At 47.9% G+C, this 20,245-nt stretch overlaps 1 protein-coding gene across 1 annotated transcript; it reads right to left on the bottom strand.

Annotated features, from left to right (window-relative positions):
* Positions 1-279: 279 nt before the first annotated feature.
* Positions 280-19,055, bottom strand: LOC103555625 (paired immunoglobulin-like type 2 receptor alpha). The gene is made up of 7 exons (XM_008527315.2): positions 18,804-19,055; positions 18,091-18,480; positions 6,433-6,630; positions 2,257-2,287; positions 1,051-1,100; positions 797-828; positions 280-626 (listed from the first exon to the last, which is right to left on the bottom strand). Exons 1-7 carry the CDS (start codon positions 18,931-18,933, stop codon positions 504-506), a joined length of 954 nt encoding a protein of 317 aa, XP_008525537.2. The 5' UTR covers positions 18,934-19,055; the 3' UTR covers positions 280-503.
* Positions 19,056-20,245: the final 1,190 nt, after the last annotated feature.

Here is a 20,245-nt window from a genome sequence, read left to right as displayed (position 1 = left end):
TGAGTACATCTAATACCAGATAGGGTCGTTGATGATGTTTAAATGAAGTGATGCTTGTGAAGCACTTAGACGATACCTGCTACTTATTTTCCTTAGGGAAGGAGAATGGTTCGACTGGGGGCAGTCGTTGAGTTCCAGGCTGGCTACAGTGTTTGGGGATTATTGTTCCCTGGCCTGAGGTGGTCACTGAACAAAAGTACTGGAGGAGGGATCTTGGCTGTGAGCGCTCGATTAGAATTCATTGTCGACGAGAAGGACAGAAGGTGAAGGGGACGTCAGTTTTCTCCTTAGATGCATTCAGGCAAATTCTCTGGGTACTTTTATTTTGGTGGGCAAGGCTAGGAAGTTGAAGAGGGAACTGGAGCAGATGGCTCTGTCTCAGCTCCATGGTGGCCTTCAACACCTGCTGGCTTCTGAGTCGTGTGTGTGTGGCCCGGGTTATTATTGGAAGCTGAGACCCTCCGCACAGCTTACTCTAAGGAAGTCGTCCCTCAGTCTGCTCCTTAGGCCTTCAAGGTAGAGTATAGGGTCTCTTCCTGGGGGGTCCCATGGGGAGGGGGGCAGGGAGGTGCTGCTGGTGAGGTCGAGCTGGAGAGGGCAAGGGAGGCGTAGTGGATGCCATCATCCTGGGCAGCAAAAGAGAAGGGGATTAGTCAGTGGAGGGGGAGCTGTCTCCATCTGAGAGCAACCATCCCAGACCTGAGTGCCCCGTCGATACCACATCCCTCTATTCCTTCCACCCCACCTTCTCCAAGCTTCCTTTTAATTCTTTCTGGCCCTAGTCTGAGCTCCTTACCTTGGGGTCCAGCTTGGGGTCTGTATATTGTCCTAGAAAAAATCAAGATGTGCTGGGGTCAGGTGGCAAGGCATCCAGGGTAGAGAAATGGGCAGGGGGCTGCAGTACTGAGGTTATCTGCTAGGTTAGGACCAGGGTCGTGTGGGATGGTGGGTGAGGAAAGAGGAGAATACTGGGGCACCTGTGTGGGTAGGGAGTGTGTGGGGAAGAAGGAAGACTGGTGGACAGTGGGGAGTGATGGTGGTAGGACTTACCTTTATTCCCAATATTCTCGTACTTCTCCTCAGTGTTCTGGAAGGATCCCCTGCATGGGAACAAGAGGGCAGAAAATGTGTTAAAGGCAGGGCAGGAAAGAGTTAAAACCCGCATCTGGTGGTTCTCTTTGTTGGGGGCTCTGCGACCTGCCTGGAGAGGCTCAGAAGATGAATGCAGTCGTGTAGGGTCAGAAGGAGGCTGCCGGGAAGAGGACTGAGAAGCAATTTTCAGCGTAGCCCAGCAGAGGTCGCCGAGTGCCCACTGAAGGGGGATTGTTCTAGTAACATGGCTTTTATTGAAGGGGCAGAGAGAAATCCTCAGGCTGAGCTCCTGTCCTCGCTGCTGGCACTGCCGCCCTAAAATCTGGAGAATGAAAAGCAGCAAAGCTAATCTCAGGTCCTCTGGGTGGGTGCTCAGGCCCTGGTCCCGGGAGGAGACGCCAAGGTTGGGGGGGGGGTGGGAAAGGGTGGAGGGGAGGGAACAACACGGGATAGACACCAGAGGAAGGCAAGTGGCAAGAGTGGGGGAGGCACAGGGAAGAGGGAGCGGTCTGTGGGAAAGGAGAGTGTGGGAATGGGAAGAGAGGCTGGAGAAGAGGAGGAGGTTGGAGGGTGTGAAGGACCAGGGCTGAGAAAGGAAGGGGAGCCCGGCGAGAGGAGAGGAGGCGAGGCTGGGAGCTGAGGAGGGAAGCTGCTCTGAGAAAAGACAGCAGCGGAGGAGCTGGAGGCAGAGGATCTGTGGCCCTTCACCCAGGTCACAGGGAAAGGACAGACTGGATGACGAGCAGAAAGAGGAAGAACGTGGAAGAGGTGGAGGTGTTTGGGAAGCATGGTGTTCAACGTGGAGAGAAACCAGGAGGCACAGAAGGACAAACAGAAATGGGGACGAAAGGGAGAGGAAAGGGGGCACCAGAGAAAGATGAGGGGGAAGCATTCTGCCATTCTGGGAAAGAATCAGAGAAAGTGCTGGAACCCTTCGGTCCACTGTTCTCAGGCTTTTGTTTTTGTTTTTTGTTTTTTTTTAGGAGACAGAGCCTCAGGAAGTGAAGGGGCTGGCCTGTTGGGGACACCTGAGGATGCAGACTGGAGAGTCAGGATGGGAGCAGCTGTGAAAGGCTCACTCCTGCTGTTCTCATAGGAAACTCCCTGTTTCCCAAACCAGTGCCCCCTGCCCACCCCGCCCCACCTTGGAGGACAAGCACTCACCTGGCTGGGGTTCTGGCTTTAGTCTGCAGACCTGTAGGGGGACAAACAGGGTGTCAGTGTGCCATCCACGGACGGCATCTCTCCTACTGCCTTCTCTGCTCCCTCCTACTCTGAGCCCATCCTTGGAGAGACCGGAGCAGTGAGCAGCTCTGCTGAAACCCCTCTGGGAAGGGCCTGGGACTCCGCGCCCACATCTGTCCTGCCATTGTCCCCAGCACCACATCAGGAGAGTAGCTCTTCTCTGCACCCTGTGCCTGCTTCACCCTGCCCTCTCTCCCAACCTTTCCCTCTGCTTCCTTCTCCCTTCCTTGGACTCCCCGTGCATCCCCCAGCCTGTTCCTTCCACTGCTGAGCCCTGGCCAATCCATCCCTCTCCTTCCCTCCTCTTGTCACAGGCACTACCCCTCCCTCCTGCCCTGACAAACCAGCTTCTTGTGCTTTCCTTCTGAGTGGTGGCTGTTTCTCTCTCCCACCTTGTGAACCTCATGACTGGAATCCGTGTTTGCACTGCAGCCCGTTCCTCTCCATCCTCTTCCACTGACCCTCTGCTGTCTCCCCATGCCCTCGACCCTGACATCCTCCTCAAGTCTCTCTACAGGATTTCCCAGGGAGTTGGCCCCTGGTCCACAGACCTCCTCTCCACCACCCATCACCATCCTAGGAGATCTCATCATCTACAGGGACAACCCTCTGAACACACTGGGGCCCCCAACTCCAGCGACCTCCACTCCACTCAGCCATACCCTGCACTTTGTTTTTAATCACTGGGACTGAGAACTCTGAAATAATAAGTGCTGGTATCATTTTACCTTTTATTTAAGATCCAGGCACAAATCCTCCATTTCTTTTTTTTTTTTGGTGCAGAAGATTGGCCCTGAGCTAACATCTGTTGCCAATTCCGTCTTTTTCTTTTCTCCCCAAAGCCCCAGTACATAGTCATATATCCCAGTTGTAAGTCATTCTAGTTCTTCTATGTGGGATGCCGCCACAGCATGGCTTGATGATGTATAGGTTTGCGCCCAGGATCTGAACAGGTGAACCCTGGGCTGCCGAAGTGGAGCACGTGAACTAATTACTACACCACTGGGCCGGCCCCAGTGCTGGTATCATTTTTATGCTACAACTTCCTGTCCTTCCAACTCTCTCTCTGCCATACTTGTGCTTTGACCTCACTGAACTCTTGTCCCTTGATAATCTGCTCTCTTCCAGGTTATCCAAGCTCCCTGCTGAACCCTCCACTCTCCATCCCTGCTCTCACTAGCTCCTTGGCCTCCTGTGTTCCCCTGTCCTTAGGCCACACCTAGATGACAAATCTCCAATCCTGGATGTGTCCCACGGCAAGAATGCCATTTGCTTACCCAAAATCCACTCACTTTTTACTCAGTCACAGAATCTGGATTTTATTTGGAGTGGCAGTGTGCTTCCCTACAGATAGATGTGGGACATGTGACTACCTTCTAGCCAGTAAGATACAAGGGGAAGTTATGGGTAGGACTTTCAGGAAGGCTCTTTTAAAGGAGGACACACAGCTGGGGCATAGTTTTTTGGTCCTTTCCTTCATCCTGTTTTCTGCCTGGAATTCAGAAATAAAGGCTAGAGTCCTAGCAGCAATCTTGGACCATGAGGCCACCTTCAGGATGGAAGCCAGTATCTAGAACAGTGAGCAGAAAGGTAGGAGCCTGAGTGCCTAGGGACAGTGGCCTCTGCTGTCTGCCTCCAGATGCTTTTATATGAGGGGAAAAAATAAACTCAGTCTTGTGTAAGCCACCATTACTTCTGGTCTCTGGTGCTAGCAGCTGAACCCAGCTCCTAGCCAACAAGTCCTAAAGGTTTCTAAACCTGTGTGGTTGGATACTGCTGGGGAAAAACACAATCGTGCAATGAGGCTTTTACGGATTTACTGTTTCTTATCTGAGATAAATCCTTAAATACCATCTCCCATTACCTGAGTGACTATGTCACATTTTCTCTTCATCTCTGACCCTCATTCTCACTCTCAGGAGACAACCATGATGGTTTTTGATCTGCAGAATTAAGAAAAAAAATCCTAGGGGCCAGCCCGGTGGTGCAGTGATTAAGTTTGCACATTCTACTTCGGTGGCCTAGGGTTCACCGGTTCGGATCCCAGGTGCGGACCTACACACTGCTTGACAAGCCATGCTGTGGCAGGTGTCCCACATATTAAAGTAGAGGAAGATGGGCACAGATGTTAGCTCAGGGCTAATCTTCCTAGAAAAGAAAAAGAAAAGAATAAAAAAGAAAAACATTTCTACATAGTTGAATTTATCAATATTTTTATTCATGACTTTTGGGTTTTATGTCATACTTAGGGCATTGTCTCCACTCCACAGTTATAAAATAGCCTCATTTGCTTTCTTCTGAGGGTTAGTTTTTCCCTCATTTGAATTTTTGATCTCCATGGAACTTATTTTGGTGCAAATTATGAGGTAGGGAGATAAGATGATTTTTCTTAGATGGCTACTCAATGGTCCCAGTACCATTTATTGAATTACCCATCTTTCCCCACTGATTGGAAATGCTACCTTTAACCTAGTAAATTCCACATATATTTGGGTCTGTTTACATCCTGCCTGTATTTGAGTTTTTCTCTTCTCTTCCATTGGTTTATCTGTGTATTAATATGACAGTGTCAAGTCATTTTAATTATTGTAGCTTAATAGTTATAAGTGCTAAGGCTCATCTAGTGCTTACTCTGTGCCAGGATCTTTCTAAATGCGTTACATTTAATTGTCATGGCAACCCCTAGGTAAGTACTATTATTATTCCAATTTTAGTGATGAGTAAGTTGAGGCCCAGATAATAGTACCATGTGCAAGAGTTTGCCCAGCTAGGGTGTGAGGCAGGACTGACTGCAGGCGGTCCACATTCTACGCTCGGCACCTCTGTGCTTTAACATCTGAGAGGGCTAATCTCCTCTCATTGCAAATTCTCTTTAAGGTAATTTCAAATCCATTTTGGAGGGTGTTGGGGTATAAATAATCAATGCCTCTCGCCCTGTCCTCTCTGTGGGCTGTGAGTGCATACATCCAAATTTCTGATGGACATCTCTACACAGATGCCACACAGGTATCTCAAACACAAAGTACCCAAACTAGAGAATCTTCGTTCTCTCCAAACATGGTCTTGACCTCCTTTGTTCCCTAATTTACTTGATGGTTCCATCATAGCCTCAGTCACCCAAGCTGAAAACAGGGGACTTATTTCCACTCCCTCGCCCCACATCAAGCCCATCACCAGGTCTTACTGGTTTCCCCTCTTAAACTTTTCCAGGATCTGGCCGTTCCCTCCGTCCACACGGCCAGGACATTAGACTGACCCCAGCCTGGCCCAACTCCGGCCCCTCCACCACAGACTGATGTATCTGTAAGGCGAAGCTGAGCTTGCCACTTTGCTGCTTCATGTTGCCTCTGGACCACAGGCTCTTGGTATGATTTACAAGGTCCTCTCCTCCAGCTGCTGCCTCCTCCACAGCACTGAGCTACTTACAGGTCCCAGAATGGCTTCCTCCCCCTGGATGCACAGTGACCTCTTCCCAACCTTCACCACTTGCCTGGCTAATTCTTTTTTATTCTTTGAGAGTTTTTGCAGGCGTCGCTTCCTCTGAGAAGTCCTCCCTGATCACCCCTCCTTTGTCCCAACCTACCACAGCTCTTTCCATTTGAGGCAATTAGCCCTTGAGGCAGATTCCTTCTCCTTTTCCCTCCCCTACTGAGTTCCTTGAAAGCAGGGCCTATGATTTATTTACTTTTCTATCTCCAACTACAAGCCAGGCCCTGGAAAATGGGCACTCAACCAATGCTTGCTGAGCAGAGCCAACTTCCTGTCCCTTCAGCTCTCTCCTTACCTTTTTCAGAGACTCTCCCTTCCCCATGAACCAAGAGGTGAGGACTGATGAGAAATGATTAAGTCAAGAGATGAGAATCGGAAAATGATCAGATTGTGGAGAGGGACTGGTCTGGATCAGTGATTCTCAAACTTGATCATGCACAGACTCCACTTGAGAAGACCGTTAAAAATGCAGATTCAGATTCCCAGACCTCGAGCCCAGCAGGGATCTGCATTTTTAAGGGCACCTGGGGTCATTCTGATGCAGGTGGGTTCTGAGAAACACCAACTGGGAAGCTAGGGGAGAGGGCGGGGCTCTGAACCACTTACCTTTCTTTTTCTTCCACCTCAGGTAGACCATCAGTCCCAAAATCAAGGTTAGGAGCACAGCGCCAGCCAGCGCCACCCCAATTGTGGCTCCCAGACTCAGGGGCCAAAACCCTGAGCTCTTTTGGCCCTCTGAGACACTGAGGTCAGCTGTGGTGGTGGTGGCAGTGGTGGTAGGGCCCAGGGTGGTCTTCTTGACAGCTGAAGAAGACATGAGAAATAAGTAAATTCTCCCTTGGGGGTGTGGCAGTATCTGGATGAAACTGTTACATCTTGTTCCCTAGTTTGGGGAATGTTGGGGTTGGGGAGCAACTTTCTGAAGCTCTCACACAGGGAGGGGAGTAAAAGGGGAATGCTGAAGACTTAGAATCCAGATCACACGGTTTAAGGAGTAATGTCAGCATCATGGTGGAGTGAGTTGTTCCCTTTGTGTCTCCCCTCTAAGTTACAACCATCCATTCATCAACAGAGGATTCCCTACACAGCACAACAGGATGCAGAAGAGATCCAGGCATCTATACAGCTGAAGGTCGGTGGACTGGACCCCCAGGAGGCAGTGGAACTAGGGGAGCAGCCCCCTCCTACTCCCCCCACAGTGGTGATCCAGGGCATGGATCTTCACACTGGCCCACATGCCTGTGAGAAAACAGGCTCAGCTTGCTCCCTCCCAGTGGACTCAGCCTGCTTACCCGTGAGTGTTCCCAATGCGGGCAGAGAAGGCAGCTGGCTATGTCCTGCCCGTCTCCCAGCAGATCTAGTGTGTGCGCCCCCTCCCCCTCTCGTGGAAGTGGCCAGGTCTTTCTGACAGTGAGGATAGTATACAAAACTCAGATTTTTCTGGATGGGGTGAGGTGGTCTGACCTGTTTTCAAAACACACTGGCTCGTGCCAGCAACCAGAGGCTGCTCAGTGAGCAACAAAAAAACCTCTCCTCGCTTAGCCCCTGCTCCCCACTAGCAGTAGCAGGTGGAACCTGTGACCAGAGGCTTCCGAAACCAAAGAAGAACCAGTGACCCAGCCCATAGTGGCATCACGCTAACAACAGCTCCACCAGCAGCGGTGGCTGCATACAATTCTCTGGGGCCCTGGCAGCGACAGAGACCCCCACAAACCCAGCACCCCTGGCAGCAGTGCAACCAGCACCCACAGACAACCTGCGAGCACCAGCACAGGTGGTGCATGGGGCAGCAGCATCTGAGTCTGTGGAGAGCCCGCAGAGAGCCAGTAGAGGAACATGAGACCCAGGCGACCTCAGAAGCAGTAGAAGTGCTCACAGCCTGGTGACCTTGGTGGCAACACTTGAGACTAAAGTGACATTGTAAGCAGCAAGGCACCAGCAACCCTGGAGGCACAAGCATACAAATATAGCACTGATGATGCCTGTGGCAGAGGCAGTGGAGGGTGGAAAGGGCAGGCTCTCAAATACAACCAAAAGCAGCCTAGGACCAAAGTAACCAAGGCTGTACCCAAATAAGAAAGGTGGTTACTGCCACAGATGCACCAGCAGAGGATCAGTTCATCAGTCATCATGAAGAACTACAGTAACACAGCAGAACGGAAGGAGAATGACAACTCTCCAGAAACCAAACTTGAAGTCACAGAAGATTGCAATCTAACTGACAGAGAATTCAAAACAGCTATCATAAAGAAACTCAACGAGTTACAAGGAAACTCAGAAAGACAGTTCAGTGAGCTCAAGAATGAAATTAATGAACAGAAAGAGCACTTCACCAAAGAGACTGAAACTCTAAAAGAAACCAAACAGAAATTCTGGACATTAGGGACACAATTAATGAGAAGAAAAATAAGGTAGAAAGCATTAAAAATAGAGCAGGTCATATGGAGGAGAGAATTAGTGAACTTGAGGATAGAAACCTAGAAATGATTCAGGTGGAGGAAGAGAGAGAACTAAGATTTTTAAAAAATGAAAAAATTCTTTGAGAAATATCCAACTCAATTAGGAAAAGTAACTTAAGGATTATAGGTATCCCAGAAGGAGAAGGGGGGGGAGAGGAGCAGAGAGCTTGTTCAAAGAAATAATAGCTGAGGACTTCCCAAATCTGAGGAAGGAAACTGGACATGCAAGTACATGAAGCTAATAGAACTCCTAATTACTTCAATGCAAAAATACCTTCTCCAAGGCACATAATATTAAAACAGTCCAATGACAAAGCAAAAATAAGGGCAACAAGAGAAAAGAAAATAACCTACAAAGGAACCGCCATCATGCTTTCAGTGGATTTCTCAGTAGAAACCCTACAGGCTAGGAGAGAATGGAATGATATATTCAAAATACCAAAAGACAAAATCTATCAGCCAAGAATACTCTAACCAATGAAATTATCCTTCAGAGATGACTGAGAAACAAGAGCTGTGGGAGTTCATTGCCACTAGCCTGCCTTACAAAATACGTTGAAAGGAGCCCCCCCATCAGAGACTAAAAAGCAATGTTTTACAAAATCTTGAGCAAGGAGATAACTGGATAGACAGAATTGGAAAATTACAGCTCTATATCAGAACAGGTTAGCAAACCATCATAACATAAAAGATAAAGGGAAAGAAAACATCAAAAATAACTATAGTTGATACAATTTGGTCGCAAACTAACAACACCAAAAAGAATAATTTGTGACAACAAAAACACAGAAGAGAAAGAAGAAAGGGATGGAACCTGCACAGGCTAATAGAGATAAGAGGCTATCAGAAAAAGAACTATCTCATCTATGAGATCTTTTATGTAAACCTCATGGTAACCAGAAAACAAAAAATCAGAGCAGAGTCACAAAGCATAACTAAAGAGAAAATAAAGAAAAACATCATAAAAAACCACCAACTAAAATGGCAGACAGAATTACAAGGAAAAAGAAACACTGGAAATATAGAACAACCAGAAAACAAAAGATAAAATGGTTGTATTAACCCCCCACACACCAATAATCACTCTAAATGTAAACGGATTGAATTTGCCAATCAAAAGACACAGATCACTCAGTTTAAATCCTGACTCTACCACCTATCAGTGGTGTGACCTCAGAACCTCATTTCATCACCTGCAAATAGGGATGACAATGGCTAAATCACCGGATTAAAATTTTTTTTTTTATTTTGGTAAAACATATGTAACATAAAATGTACCATTTTAATGTACCATTTAATTAAATTAATATATATTGAACTTTAGGTCCTACAAACAGATTATACCTTTGTAGATGTTTAATGCACTGTTAAAAAATTGCCATAATACTAAGCCACAGGAAAAAAACATACTTCAATGAGATCTTCGTGTTAGTGTGAACCAAATTCTCTGTCTACTTTTATTAGAAATTAATAATAGAAGTGTAAATACCCTCTATCAATTGAAATAAAAAATTTTAATTACTTAGTCAAAGAAATATATATAATAACATGCTATTTAGAAAATAAAAACCAGAGTAATACATATTTTTAAAAAACCTCCTGGAATATGACTAAGGCCGCGCTCTAAACTAAGTTCATAGTATTAAATGCTTTCATTATTTAAAACAGGAAAGATTAAAAAAAATGAATGAAATAGTCAATTTCTAAAGAAAAATTACCAAAAACAGAAAAGAGCCAGCCCTAAGAAAACTCAGAGTTAGAAATTAATGAAAACCTTTGTAGGAATAAGTTTATTAGAAAACAGAATAGTGGTAGGAATAATAAATGCAGGAAGTGGTTATTTAGGGGGAAAAAACCCAGGAAAACAGACAAGACTCTCGCAAACCTAACAACAATGGAAGAGTCCGTTGAAATCATGAGTGCGTATATGCTCAATTACAGGTTGATAAATCTAAAAACCTCTGTAAATCTACACTCACTTTCACCTTGAGAAATGGATGATTTTCTGAAACAAACAAAAATTTTACAAAGTGGATTTAAGCAGTGGTAAACTATAACCAATAAGCACACAAAGAAGTTAAGAACGCTATGAAAGAACATAAAAATGCTAAGTCCAGGAGGTTTTATGGGTAAATTGTTGTCAAAATGTAAGGAACAGACACTTCCCACATAGAAGATTCTAGAATACAGAGAAATATGGAAAACTACACACTTCTAATTCATTTATAAAATGATAACATAGACCTGATGCTAATATCCATTCGTAATTTTTTTTTTTTTAAAGATTGGCACCTGAGCTAACAAATGTTGCTAATCTTCTTCTTCTTTTTTTTCCCCTGATTTTTTTCTCCCCAAATTCCCCCAGTAGATAGTTATATATTTCAGTTGTGGGGCCTTTTAGTTGTGGCATGTGGGACGCCGCCTCAGCATGGCTTGACGAGCAGTGCCATGTCCGCGCCCAGAATCTGAACCAGAGAAACCCTAGGCCACCAAAGTGGAGTGCGCAAACTTAACCACTGGGCCATGGGGCTGGCCCCCATAATTTTTTAAAATGCAGATTAAAATAAGAGGCCAGTTTTCTTACTGATCTGAGTGGAGGAAAATCCCCAGTATTGGCGAGGGTCTGGGGAAAGAGGACCTTCACACAACTGGAGTATAAGTTGGCACAGCCTTTGGGAATGTGTGTGGGACTATCTATCAAAATGTGAAAGATCCGTGCATGCCCTTTGACCCGGTGATTTCAGTGCTAGGAATTTATCCCGTGGAAATGCTGTGCACGTGTTCAAAGGCCTGTGTTCAAGGGTGCTCTTTGCAGCTTTGTTTGTGATGTGACAACAACCTGAATGTCCTTAAATAGGAGACTGATTAGGTAAATGTGATACACTGTACATGGGAGACCAGCAGCCATTTTTTAAACAGGCACAGACGCCTATGTACTGAAATGGAAGGATACCTGAGGTACAGGAAGTAGAAACAGCAAGTTTAGAGCAGAATAGTGTGCAGTTTGATTCTACTGTGTCATATGTCTACATCTACATCTAAATCTACATCTGTATCTATGTCTGTAAGGTGAACATTTCCACGGAAGGAGGTGGTGGCCGGGGAGATAAAGTGGAGAAGGAAGATTTTACTTTTCATTTGACTCCCGTCTGTGTCATTTGAGCATTTTTTTTTTATTATGTGCAAGCATTACCAGTCCCTTTATTATTTTTAAAATGTAACACTTATCTTTATCAGAGTTGTATAGGCACATAATTTAAAGAGTCAATAAATTCCACGCAGCTTATAAAAACAGCGACCCTGCATAAGCCTCCTCACTCCTTTCCACTCCCCAGAGGCAACTATTTTCAACACCTTTAGCTATTTCCTTTGGCCATTAACCTCATATTTCTAAATGACATGTGTACACTGCTGTTGCTTGATTTTGTGGTTTTAGGTGGTATCTATTCACTTGCAATATTGAAATTGAAGATTTAGATCTCTTACATCCACATTTTCTCCATCTTACTCAACTTCTCAGCATTTAATATTCTCCCTTTCATGAAACGGGTCTTCACTTGGCTTCTGGGACACCATTCTCTCTCTTGGTTCTTCTCCTGCCCCCCTAGCAGCTCCTTCTGAGTCTTCTTTGTTGGCTCCTCCTTGTCTTCCCACCTGGACCAGTCATGGTTCAGTCCTAGGACCTCCTCCCTGTCTACACTCACTTCCCAGACAATCGCCTCCAGTCCCAGGGCATCAGCGACATGCTGATGACCCCCACATTTACACATCCAGCCATATCTCCCCCTGCGCTCCAGACTCAGATCTCCCTGCCTCCATTTGTTTGTCTGGTAGCGTATCAAATTTAAGATGTCCTAAACAGAAACCTAGATTCTCTTTCAGACTCGTTCTTCTCCCATTTTCCCTCTCAGTAAATGGCAACTCCATTCTTCAAGATACTTAGGCCAAAAGCCTTAGAATCGTCCTTGGTTCTCTCTTAGTCACCCCCTACATCCAGTTGTCTGCAAATCCTGTCTGCTCTGTCTTCAAAATATCACCAGCATCTGGCCACTTCTCACCTGCCCTTGCTGTCACCCTGTTTAAGCCACATCATCTCTCACTGGCCTCCTTGCTTTTGACCTTGCTCATCTGTATAATCTTACTCTCCATAGACAACCAGAGGGACACGTTTACAATGTAGATCAGATCAACGTAGATCAGATCATGGCACTCCTCTGCCGGAAACCCTCACAGGCTCCCATGACACTCAGAGTGAAAAGTTCTTTCCTTGGCTTTCAAAGTCACCACAGGACCTGCCTCCACTGCCTGTTCTGACCTCAGTTCCTGCCACTCTTAGCCTCTTCATCTGCTTCAGCCACACTTGTCCCAACTCATGGCCTTTGTCATCGCTGTTCCCTCTTGACTGGAATATTCTTCTCCCGACCTCTCCCTCACTTCCTCCTGATCTGTTCCTAGGCTGGACTTTTCTACTAGCTTCTCTAGATCCATCGTCCAACTCTTCTCTACCCTGTTTTGTGCCTTTGGTGGCTGGTCCTGGTGGACTCCACTCATGGGCTCTCTCACTGGCTAGTTCCTATTCAGTGGTCAATGGGAGTCACCGGCAGGAGACAGAAGAGAGAGGAGGGTAGGTCAGGGCATAGCCCTTGGCCCCTTCCCTGATGGGCACTGTATTAGTCAGGGTTCTACAGAGAAATAGAACCAATAGGATACATAGAGTTACAAGAAGAGTTTTGTTATGAGGGATTGGCTCACACAATTATGATGGCTGAGAAGTCCCACAATCTGCCACCTGCAGGCTGGAGGCCTAGGAAACCCCACGGTGTAGTTCCAGTACAAACCTGAAGGCCTGAGAACTGGGTGGGGGTGGGGGGTGGGGAGGGGCAATGATATAAGTCCTAGTCTGATTCTGAAGGCCCGGGAACCAGGAGCTCCAATGTCTAAAGACAGGAGAAGATGGATGTCCCAGCTCAAGCAGAGAGCAAATTTGCCCTTCCTCCACCTTTTTGTTCTATTTGAGCCCTCAAGAGATTAGATGATGCCCACCCACTGCTCATCTCTTTCTGGCCCCTCACAGACACACCCAGAAACAGTCTTACCAGCTGTCTGGGCATCCCTTAGCCCAGTCAAGTTGGCACTTAAAACTAGCCATCATGTTGACTCCATCTTCCTAGAGGCTACAGCTCCTCTCTGGGGCCCTCTCATGTACTCCAGTCCTCTCTGGGTACCAGTACTTTCTCCCTCCCCTGCTCCTTAGGCCTGTGGCTGCTCCCAAGGGTCTCACCATCCCTGACTCATTTCCCTACCCTGTGCCCCACTGAAAACTCTCCTCAGTTACCCTGTTTGACTGGTTTTTCCTGCCAGCACTCTGGCTAATGTCCCAGAGGCCTGCCCTGTCCCATCTGAATAAAGCAGCACCCCAGCCACCTCTATCCCACTGATTCTGCTTCTTTTTCCTCCTTTTCTCCTTTTACCAACACCTGACATACAGGCAGAATTAATTTCTTTGCTTTTTTTTAGTCTTCTTCCCACACTTAAGTGTACGTTCCATCGTTGAGCCCTTTTTTGTTTTGTTTTGTTTTTAACTGCTGTTTGCCCAGTGCCCAGCTTAGCGCCTGACACATGGCAGGCACTCAGTCAGTGTTTGTTAAGTCAGAGGTGAGACCTCCTGGACCAATCCTCAATTTTCCTTGTCTTTCCTTTTAGTTTCTGTATTACTTTCCGGTGGCTGCTGTAATGGATCACCACAGACTGGGTGACTTACAACAACAGAGTTCAATCTCCCACAGCCTAGGACAGCAGCTGGGGATCGAGTGTCAGCCGGCTGCATGCCCTCGGGAGGCTCTGAGGAGGGTCTGTTCCCTGTTCTTCCAGCTCCTGGCGGCCGCCTCACTCCCGTCTCGGCCTCCGTGGCCACACTGCCTGCTCTTCCGTCTGTGTCAAGCTCCCTCTGCCTTTCTCTTCTAAGGACACTGGTGTTTGCATTTATGTCCCACCCAGATCATCCCAGACAACCTCCTCATCTCACAATCCTCAACTGAGTCACATTTGTCACCACGTAAGGTAACAGTCACAGGTTCTGGAAATTCAGATGTGGACATATCTTCGGGGGCCTCAATTCAACATGCTACAGTTTCTAAATCTTTGACCTTTTATTCTACCTTCTGAGAGATTTCTAAAAAATTTGTCTTTCCATCCTTTTATTGAGTTTTCCATCCGTGTTATTACGTCTCTAATTTCCAAGAGCTTTTTACTGTTTGGAAAGCTCCTTTGTAAGGCACTCTTTCTGGTGACACGTATGCGACCTCTGAACTTCCTGACAATGATGGTTATTTGAAAGTTCTGCTCTCCCTCTGTTGTTTTGGTTCCTTTTGCTCTCTGCCTTTCATGGGAGAAGCTTTCCCTAAATGTTTAGTCTAAGCATATTTTAAAATGGGATGTCTGACCTCGGCATCCCAGACACAGCTGAGGCATTGGTGCATCCGCAGTGCTGGGGGACTTGGTGTGAGGCCGAGACCCCACTCTCCCTGTGCCCTTGGCTCTCAGCATGCAGAGAGCCGGCTGACTGGAAGCTGTGTGTGTGGGTGGGAGAAAGTGCTTGTCAGTTAGTGGGCTGTAGGGTGATCGGTTAGATTTCTAGGTCTTTTTTGGTCCATCAGATAGATTTCCCAGAGAAGAACCCCTGATCTTCTCCCCGTGGTGGGGGGATACCAGCCTGGCTGCCTGAGTCCTGGGCGGCATCTGAGGGGGTCGAGGTGTGTAGGGTCTCATCAGTTCACCAAACCTCCGGTTTCAAGGACTGAACCTTTGCCCCTCGTATGTCGGGTGTAATCCTCCCAGTGTCCCTCTGGTTCATCCTGTCTGGAAAGCACATCTCCAGTCTTCTGCTGGCTGGGAGATGGGGGGGATGGAGGTTTCCTGCTTCTTAAAGCAATTTTCAACTTGTCCTCTAGTTTTCAGACTCCTTTCACTCCCACTTCCAAGGGTCCTTGTGGCCGCCATTCCAGAACCTTTAGGGGGTTTTGTGGTGTAAATCGCCTTTCTTCTGGGTTTCCCCACTCCTCGCTTAGGGTTTAGCTCCTCTGGTCTCCCAAGCCAGTTACACTAGTCTATCAGCTTCCAGCTTCCCAAATTTTGTTTTTGTCCACCTGGCTCACATATTTTTGTCCGTGTGGATTTTTGTCTTAAAAATTCCCTTCGCTGTGACTTTAGTAGCTTTGGGGAGGCATGGAGGTAAACCATCCAGCTTGGCCAGAATTTATGTATTACTTTTACAATGAAAACTGTAAAAAGTAAACATTCAAAAAATAATGTTGCACATTAATAATAAAAATAAAGAATAAATAGGAAAAAGTCTTGTGAGACATTTACATAATCTTTAGAAGAACACCCCCAAGGTCTTCTGACGAACATGAAAGAGGACTCGTTCCTGGGTGGGAGACTGTATATTACACTGATTTCCGTTTCTATCAATTGCTTTACAGGTTTAACACAATTCTGATTTACACAATCCCTGTGAGTGTTTTTCTGAGGACTTGTCAAACTTGTTCTAACATTTATGTGAAAGAACAGGCAGGCAACAATAATAAGGTTTTTGAGGAAGAAGTCATGTGGTTGAGATGGAAACAGTCTTATCAGCCATGAAACACGATAAGGTCACAAGAACTAAAAGAGTGTGACAGTGATATAAGAGCAGACAGACCAGTGAAACAGGACAGACAGACTAGAACCGGATGCTATTCCTCAAAAGAACTTAGAAAGTCAGGCCTACGAATCAATGCACAAAAGATACTCAATAAATGGGGTTGGGACAATTGATTGTTTCTTGCTATAAAGATCAATTGAATTCTTCACCTCACACCATATACCAATAGAAATTCTCACTATATTAAAGAGTTTTATTGTGAAAAGTAATCAAATTATACAAAAATAAGAAGAAATTAAAGTATTTTCAACCCCTAGTGGGACATGGGGTTTGGGGCTTAGAAATAAAAGAGAACAATTACGAAGGAGAACAATTAGATTTTGCTACAAAAATAAAACATCTGTATGTGAAAAAAAATCAATAAGCCAACCACAAACTAATCAGTCACTTTTGCGACAAATATTCCTTTGGCGTGATGTCTTTGAATGGGGGTACTGCACTTGGGTTGGAAAGGTTTCTTTTTATTACTTTCCTGTATTTTTAAAAAAATAATGAGCATGAGTATCTAATTGCATTAATTGAAAAAATGAATTTATTGATGAAAAATCTCATAGTGAATGTGACTGAAAGGAGAAATGAGAAAAGTGAGAAAGATTCAGGAAGGAGGCAGAGGGACCTAAGGAGAGGCCACATCTCTCAGAAGCCACTTAAGAGAACACAGGGAGGGGTAGACAGTATAAATCCAATTCTTAATTCAGGGTGAGCCACTTTCTATTTGCCCTAAAACCAGCCGAGTGGTCCAGACGGGGCAGGAGTTTACAAGGGGAGGCACAGAGAGCATCCTTTCCAAGGGAACAGATATGCTGCACTGACATTGTTTAGAATTGCCAGCCCAAGTCATTATAAAAAGCAAACCGACTTAGAGGATCTTTAGTTTTCCAAAAGATTTTCTACAGACAATGCACCCCTATTGCCAGCGCCTGGGAGAGACCCCCTCCCCCACTGCTCTGGAGACAGTTAACCCGGGTTCAAGTTCCCATGCCCCACCCAGAAATGGAGATCTATTATGCAACACATGGATTATTAGGTTTTAGTCAGGACAGGGGATGGCCCAGTGGTGTAGCGGTTAAGTGCGCAAGTTCCGCTTAGGCGGCCTGGGGTTCTCTGGTTCCGATCCCGGGTGTGGACATGGCACCACTTGGCACACCATGCTGTGGTAGGCGTCCCACGTATAAAGTAGAGGAAGATGGGCACGGATGTTAGCTCAGGGCCAGTCTTCCTCAGCAAAAAGAGGAGGACTGGCAGCAGTTAGCTCAGGGCTAACCTTCCTCAAAAACAAAAACAAAAAACAGGTCAGGATAACAAGACAATCAAGTCAGTGGGTGAGGCCAAGCAATTGGTTAAGAGAGGAGGGTCTGGGATTAAACCGGGGTCAGATCCCACCCCGAGGGTGACTTTGGGCAGGTGTTAGGTCTGGGAGCCTCAGTTTCCCTATCTGTAAGGGGAGAAGGAGAGCAGTACCTGCTGTTACTGTGGGGCCGCGGTGTAGGTTAACTGGGGTGATGCACACCCAGGCGTTCAGCCGGATGCAGTGCACAGTAGAGGGAGCTGCCCTATTGCTGCAGCAGACGCACCTCTTAATGACCAGGACAGAGGAGCAGGATGAGAGTGGACAATGGGGACATTGTGACGGAGAAGCACAGGGAGGGGTGGGGGCTTGGTGGGATGTCAAGAGGCAAGGAGGGTAAAGAGGATGGAGGTGGGGGGAGAGGGAGATGGGACAGGAGAGGAAACAGGAGGGATGAGGTGGGACCCTTGAGGGCCATGTTCTAGGGGGCGGGACTGGAGCCCCAGCTTGGAGCAAGAAGGGAGGCTAACTGGGGAGCCCAAAAGCTGCTGAGGCCTGGGGAGTGGGGGTCGGGGCTGGACCTGGAGGGGGCAGTGAGGGGAAGTGGCAAGGAAGGCAGCCCAGGTTTGGGGAAGATTAAGGTGAAAAGGGTAAAGTTGTCAGAGGCATGGGGAGGAGTGGAGGGGAGAGGGAGAGGACTTTGAGAGAAGGGTCAGGGAGAGAGGGCCTGGGTAGGCCTGGGGGATGAGGGTGTCTGTGGCCTGCAGGATCCGCAGTAGGGTGGGCGTAGCAGCTGCCGGGGCAGCTGGACTCACCGCGGGTGATCGTGAGGTTGGTCCCCGGGATGGACTGCCACTCCTCCTTGCCATCATTCACTGTGTTCAACCGGACCCGGCAGAAGTAGACACTCTTGTCCTTCCTCCGCAGATTCGAGATCTGGAGGGAGCCATTCTTTGAACCCTCCGTCCAGTTCAGGAAGAGCCGGTTCTCATAATCCTTATGGATGAAAGGAGGGGTCATGTTGTAGATGAACTCCCCATGGAAGTGCTTCCGTCTCCAGGATATACTCAAGTTGTGAATCTTGGTTAACACCCCGGGGTAATTGAAGGAGAAGGGGATGTGGATGGAGCCACCCTGGGGGGCTGAGAGGTGCTCTGGTTGGTCGACCCAATAGCCAGTCTTTGGATTGGATCCTGCCAAACTACCTAGAGGAGAGAGGGAGGAGGAGAGAGTTGGAAGCCATTGGGAGAGACAAAGATAACCCCAGGGGGTCTGGCACCCTCACCCAAGGGCAGTAGGGTGACAGATGGTAGGACTGGCCCTCTGGCCTGGATGACTCCTCTCCAGGCTTGGGATAGGGAGGAGGTGAGGGGCTGGAGGGGACCCAGCACTGCAGGAACAGCCCTTAGTTAGGGGTGGGAGTCCTGGCTGGCAACCCCAGCAGACTCCTCCAGATACCCGGTCACAGCCCCTCCCAGGGACTCCTCCCATGGCCTCAGGCAGAGCCAGGGTGGTTCGGGCCACTCACCAGCCTGCAAAGATGCCAGCAGCAGCAGCAGGGGCAGCCCCATCGCCCTGCTCTCCTCCAGGGAGATGAGAAGACAAACAGCACTGTAGGGAGGCCCTATGTAGGGGCCACCTTGGGGAACTCTTGTCATCTGGAGAGCAAGGATCAGCCTCCTCCAGAGGACAGAGGGAGGGTGGGAGCCTTCCTCAAACCTGCCCACCCCCGAGTGACCAGCACTTCCTTCATCAGTCTGGCTTCTTCTTTTCCTGTGTTGCAAGAGGGCCTCCCTTGTTGTCAGTGCAAAGAGAGCCTGATATAGATCCCCAGCCCCCATCTTCATGCTGAAGGGCGTGGTCCTGACCTTGGCTGGAGCCTCTGCTCTCCTGCCTCAACTCCCTCCCTCTGCCAGCCCCCTTGGCATCTCCTTAGGCATCAGTGTCTGTCTCTCTCTCTCACTCTCTCTCCCTTTGCTCTGGTTCCCTGAGTGTCTCCCAGTCTCTGTCTCTCTCTCTCATCCTGGGGGAGGGGGCGGCAGCAGCACAGCTCAGGTTCTTCAGAGAGAGGAAAGTGGCCATGAGTCTCTACCCAGCTACAGCCCCACAGAGAGAAGGAGGAGGGCGCCGATGGTGGTCAGACACCCTCAGCCCCAGCCCCAGTGCCACCAGGGACTCCCCTGAAGTCCTCAGGCAGAACCAATGCCTGCCAGGCCCCTTCCCTTCCCTTCCTGAGAGATTGGGGGCCTGGGACCTGTGGTGGCCCACAGGGCTGGCTCTGAAGGAGGCCCTGCCTCACCCCCTCCCCAAGGTGAGGTTGGAATCTGCTTACTGAGTAGTCAGTGGGAGTGAGGGGACATGATTTCATCAGAGGAAGTGGCCTCAGTCTTCTGGAGGTGGAAGCAAGCAGACGGTCTTCCTTTCTCCTTTCTCAGTTTCCTCCCCCATCTTAACAATTTTCTTCCCCACTTTGCCCACGGCCAGCCCAACAGCCCCCACCCTCTCTCTTTTCTTACCCCTCCTCCCAGGCCTGAGAGGAGAGGTTCTGCATTTTCATGGCGTCTCCTTATCTGAGCCAGGCCTTAAACCTCCATTGCCCCATTTTTGGCTTTAAAACATTCTGTGATGGATGTATCGTTATCTCCATTTTACTTATGGGGAAACTGAGGCACAGAGCCTTAATGTCCTAGAGTCCTCTGGGCTGTGAAAGGTGCTTGGGTGAATTGGTAACAGCTGGAAAGGTGGGCAGAAGAGAGGACAAAGGACCCACTGGCTTCTTGGCAGGGCCTCCAGAGTGTGGCTTTCTCTGTCTGAGGTATGACATCTGGGTTCCATTCTTGCCTTGCCCCACTGGCCGTGGGACCTGGCTGGACAGTCTCTTCCCTGCCAGGCTGTCCTAGGAGAGGACAGACTCCACCAGGGGGTGTCACTGCCCATTCTGTTGAGTAGCACAGAACTTTTACAAAACAG

The sequence above is a fragment of the Equus przewalskii genome, chromosome 12, assembly GCF_037783145.1.
Source record: "Equus przewalskii isolate Varuska chromosome 12, EquPr2, whole genome shotgun sequence".
Classification (NCBI taxonomy): Eukaryota; Metazoa; Chordata; class Mammalia; order Perissodactyla; family Equidae; genus Equus; species Equus przewalskii.
Note: the sequence above shows the minus strand (reverse complement) of the source record. Positions and strands in the feature narration are given on the sequence as shown.